This window comes from Suricata suricatta, chromosome 15 (genome assembly GCF_006229205.1).
Source record: "Suricata suricatta isolate VVHF042 chromosome 15, meerkat_22Aug2017_6uvM2_HiC, whole genome shotgun sequence".
In the NCBI taxonomy this organism is placed as follows: Eukaryota; Metazoa; Chordata; class Mammalia; order Carnivora; family Herpestidae; genus Suricata; species Suricata suricatta.
Window position 1 is genome coordinate 9,079,713 of NC_043714.1, and position 3,585 is coordinate 9,083,297.

General features: G+C 47.6%; 1 protein-coding gene across 1 annotated transcript; it reads left to right on the forward strand.

Moving 5' to 3' along the window:
- Window positions 1–2: 2 nt before the first annotated feature.
- On the forward strand, window positions 3–2,124 carry FAM110B (family with sequence similarity 110 member B; the record flags this gene model as incomplete). Its single annotated transcript, XM_029923286.1, has 1 exon — window positions 3–2,124. A coding segment is annotated over one exon (672 nt), but the record flags the coding sequence as incomplete, so codon positions are not given.
- Between the last annotated feature and the right edge of the window lie 1,461 nt (window positions 2,125–3,585).

The window sequence follows — 3,585 nt, forward strand, 5'->3', positions numbered from 1 at the left end:
GGCCCGACTCCGCCGACCCGCACCGGCACTCGTTCGCCGAGTCCCTGAAGGTGTACCCGACGCAGGGGCGCGGCAGCCCGCAGGAGGGCGGCTCGCACGCCGGCCGGCGGCTGCTGGAGCCGTCGGCCGAGTCCTTCCTCCACGTGTCCCACAGCTCCTCGGACATCCGCCGAGTGAGCAGCGCCAAGCCCCTGAAGGCGATCGCCTGCAGCAGCTCCGCTCCTCCCCTGCCGCCCAAACCCAAGGTCGCGGCCGTGGCCGCCACCGTCAAGTCCCCGGAGGCCGACGCGGTGGAACCGGCCTGCGGCGTCAGCCGGAGACCCTCGCTCCAGCGGTCCAAGTCGGACTTGAGTGACCGGTATTTCCGGGTGGACGCCGACGTGGAGCGGTTCTTCAACTACTGCGGACTGGACCCCGAAGAGCTGGAAAACCTGGGAATGGAAAACTTTGCAAGGGCTAATTCCGACATCATCTCCCTCAACTTCCGGAGCGCAAGCATGATCAGCTCAGACTGCGAACAGTCTCAGGACAGTAACAGTGACCTTAGGAATGATGACAGTGCCAATGACCGGGTGCCGTATGGCATCTCAGCCATCGAAAGAAACGCTAGGATCATCAAGTGGTTATATAGCATCAAACAAGCTAGAGAGTCACAGAAGGTCTCCCACGTGTAAGGCCCAGGGTGTGCGCAGGAGGGGGAGGGGTGGGTCTCTGTCTGTGCATCCGCAGTCGTGAAGGTTGTGAGGTCTCCTTGAAGTGTTGTGAGCTTCTCCACTCTCTTTGTGTTGCCTGTTGTGCAATGTTTCCAAGTTGCATGCCTGTCAACATGGGGACTGACCTGGCTTCCTCGTCCCACCATCGCTGCCAGAGCCTGGCCCAACGCACGTCCCCCGCCAAGAGTTTCAGGCCAGAATCCAGCTAGGGCTCCGATCTTCAGCAAAACTGTTTACACGAAAAACGGTATACAACTTCTTCGATATTTATGTGGTTCTTGTGTTTTTATATCCCGCGCTATTGTGTCTTAATTAAAAATTTTATCAACCGGCTTTTACGTTGAGAGTAGAATCTTTTTAAAATAAAGAGCCAATTTGCCTACATGCGAGGCCCAAACAGTGGGGAAGGAAATGGGATCTGCTACCAAACAGATACAGCGACTGAGGAGAACAAGGCGCGGTTTTCTGAGGAAGAGAAGCTGTGAGCCTGGTGTTCATCATTTGCGAATGGGAATCTCCTGTCGCTTGTTAAAGTCATGGGGCAAAGTGCTACGTTTTGTGTCCGACTCGGTGTGTAAATGTTGGTGCTTCTGTGTCATACTGACCCCAAGGAAAGACAATCAGATACGATGAAGGTGATTAAATCTAGGAGTTTGGGGGTTGGGGGTTTGGGTTGATGTTCTGATTTGGGTTGATTCCAGAAATTTCGACCATTAATCTCTTGACGGTTATGGCCATCCTAAAGCTGATACTAAATGTCTTTAAAAAAAAAAAAACAAAGAAGTTGTTTGTTTTTGATCCAGAACTAATTCTATGCTGATTCTCTTCCCTCTCTCCTCCCCCTTCCTGTGTTGTTGATTTATTTGGGAGAGGGGGGTGGGGCTTGTGCAGGTTCCAGCTATCCGAAGACATGAACACAAATGGAAATACCAGCCATATCAGTATAGAGCCTCCCATGCAAAAGTGAATACCTTTCGTAACTGAACCATATCTGAGCAGTGCGATTGTGTTGTCTTGCATATGTTATTCTCTCAGGCTGTGGACCTTTGTTACAGCTCTAGGAAACTGTAGAGACATGATGCCGTGTAGCTTTCCCGCCCTTTGGTCCCTAGTGCTGCCTCTCACCTTGTTCCCCATTTTCCCCCAGTCGCCTGTCCCGCGGGGTGGTTAGTTAGCTGTGGACCAGCTGACGGTCGTGGTGTGGTAGCAGAGAGGCAAATGTGCCGTGGTCTGCTTCATTGCTCTGTACTCATGCTCCGAAGTTCTCAGCAGCACTACCTTCGATTTCATCGGCTAAATGGGAAACTTTTTATGGTGTAAATGCTGTAAGACTTTGTACATACTTCAGTTGTTCTGAAATCTTTAAGAAAAAAAAAGTTATGCTAATAAATAGCTCTGGTGCAGGCACTAATGGTGGTGGTTTCTCTTTGTCCTTTTCTTCGCTCCCTCCACGAAAAAAGTCTACCCTGGGACTGTGAGCCAGAAGCAGATTTTTGAGCCTCCTGAAGAGACATTATTTCACGAAGTTATTTTCACCGTATCACAGTTCTTCCCAACAGCGATAGCGGTGTGCTCTTGCTAAAATAGCTCCATCAAGATTCCTAAAGTAGGCAGCCTCTTCTTTACTTGGTTCACACTTTGTTTATTTTTACCTTTTCTTAAACATCAGAGTTCGTTACATCTCTCCAAGACCCGTCAGTTGTAAATATTTATGAGTGTGTACAGCGGAGACGTACCTTTATTTGTACAAGCCCAACATCGTGACCTTTACGTGTGGCCCTACCCCTGCCTGCCCGCTCTTTCGTTCCTCCTTCAACCGGTCATTTGATGAGTGGCTCCATTTTCCAGGCTCACAGTAGGCACACAGCTACTGTGGTCCACAACACAGTCTGCCTCCAGGAACACGGATTCCCACATTTACTTTCAGAGAAACATCACTCTTCTTAGTGTATCTCCTCTTCTTAGAACATCGAGAATTCAGGTATTTACCAAATCAAGTTATTTGAAGACTAACATTTCTTCAAAAGTTCCACATGATACGTAAACATAAAAGCATTATGTGAAAGCTTTTCAGAACCAGAAACGATAAGATTCCCACCTGCTGCTGTTCATAACACTTCCCTTCTGGAAATCAAATTTGGTTCCTTGTCTCTCTGCTGGTTTTGAATTCTTTCTGGTTCTCTGATTAATGTTCAGTTCAACTAGAACTTCTACTTCCCAAAAGAAGCATTTTGAAATGCAGCTTTGCGTGGGTGATGATACAGTGCATTCAAAATAATAGAATGAAAATGTTTCTTTCCTTTAGTTCAAAATAAGTTATGTGTGTGTGTGTGTGCTCCCTAATCATAAGGGCAGAAATGTGGCCCTTTGAAATATTCAGAGCTCGGCATTCATGTATCCATCTTTTTCTAGGGCTATGGAAATGCCAAAAATAGTGTCATTTTTCTAAGGACACCAGTTTTTCTGGAAGAGGAGCACTTCTTAGCTAATTTCATATCACTGCCCATGCTGTTTTAGTCATGGACTTTGTTGAATCTTCCAACATTTCATAACCACGTTTAGTCTGTATCCCAACATAATTCAGTCTAATTCTCTGTGGCCTTAATTAGTATAGTGGACAAATGTGAGCCTTTGGGTTTCTCTCATAGAAGGTGAGGGCCCCTTATTTTCTTTTTGTTCCTGAAATTAGAGGGTTTTTAAAATTTTTTTTTTACATTTATTTTTGAGAGACAGAGCGTGAACAGGGGAGGGGCAGAGAGAGAAAGAGACATAGAATCTGAAGTAGGCCCCAGGCTCTGACCTAGCAGTCAGCACAGAGCCTGACGCGGGGCTCGAACCCACGAACGGTGAGATCATGACCTGAGCCGAAGCC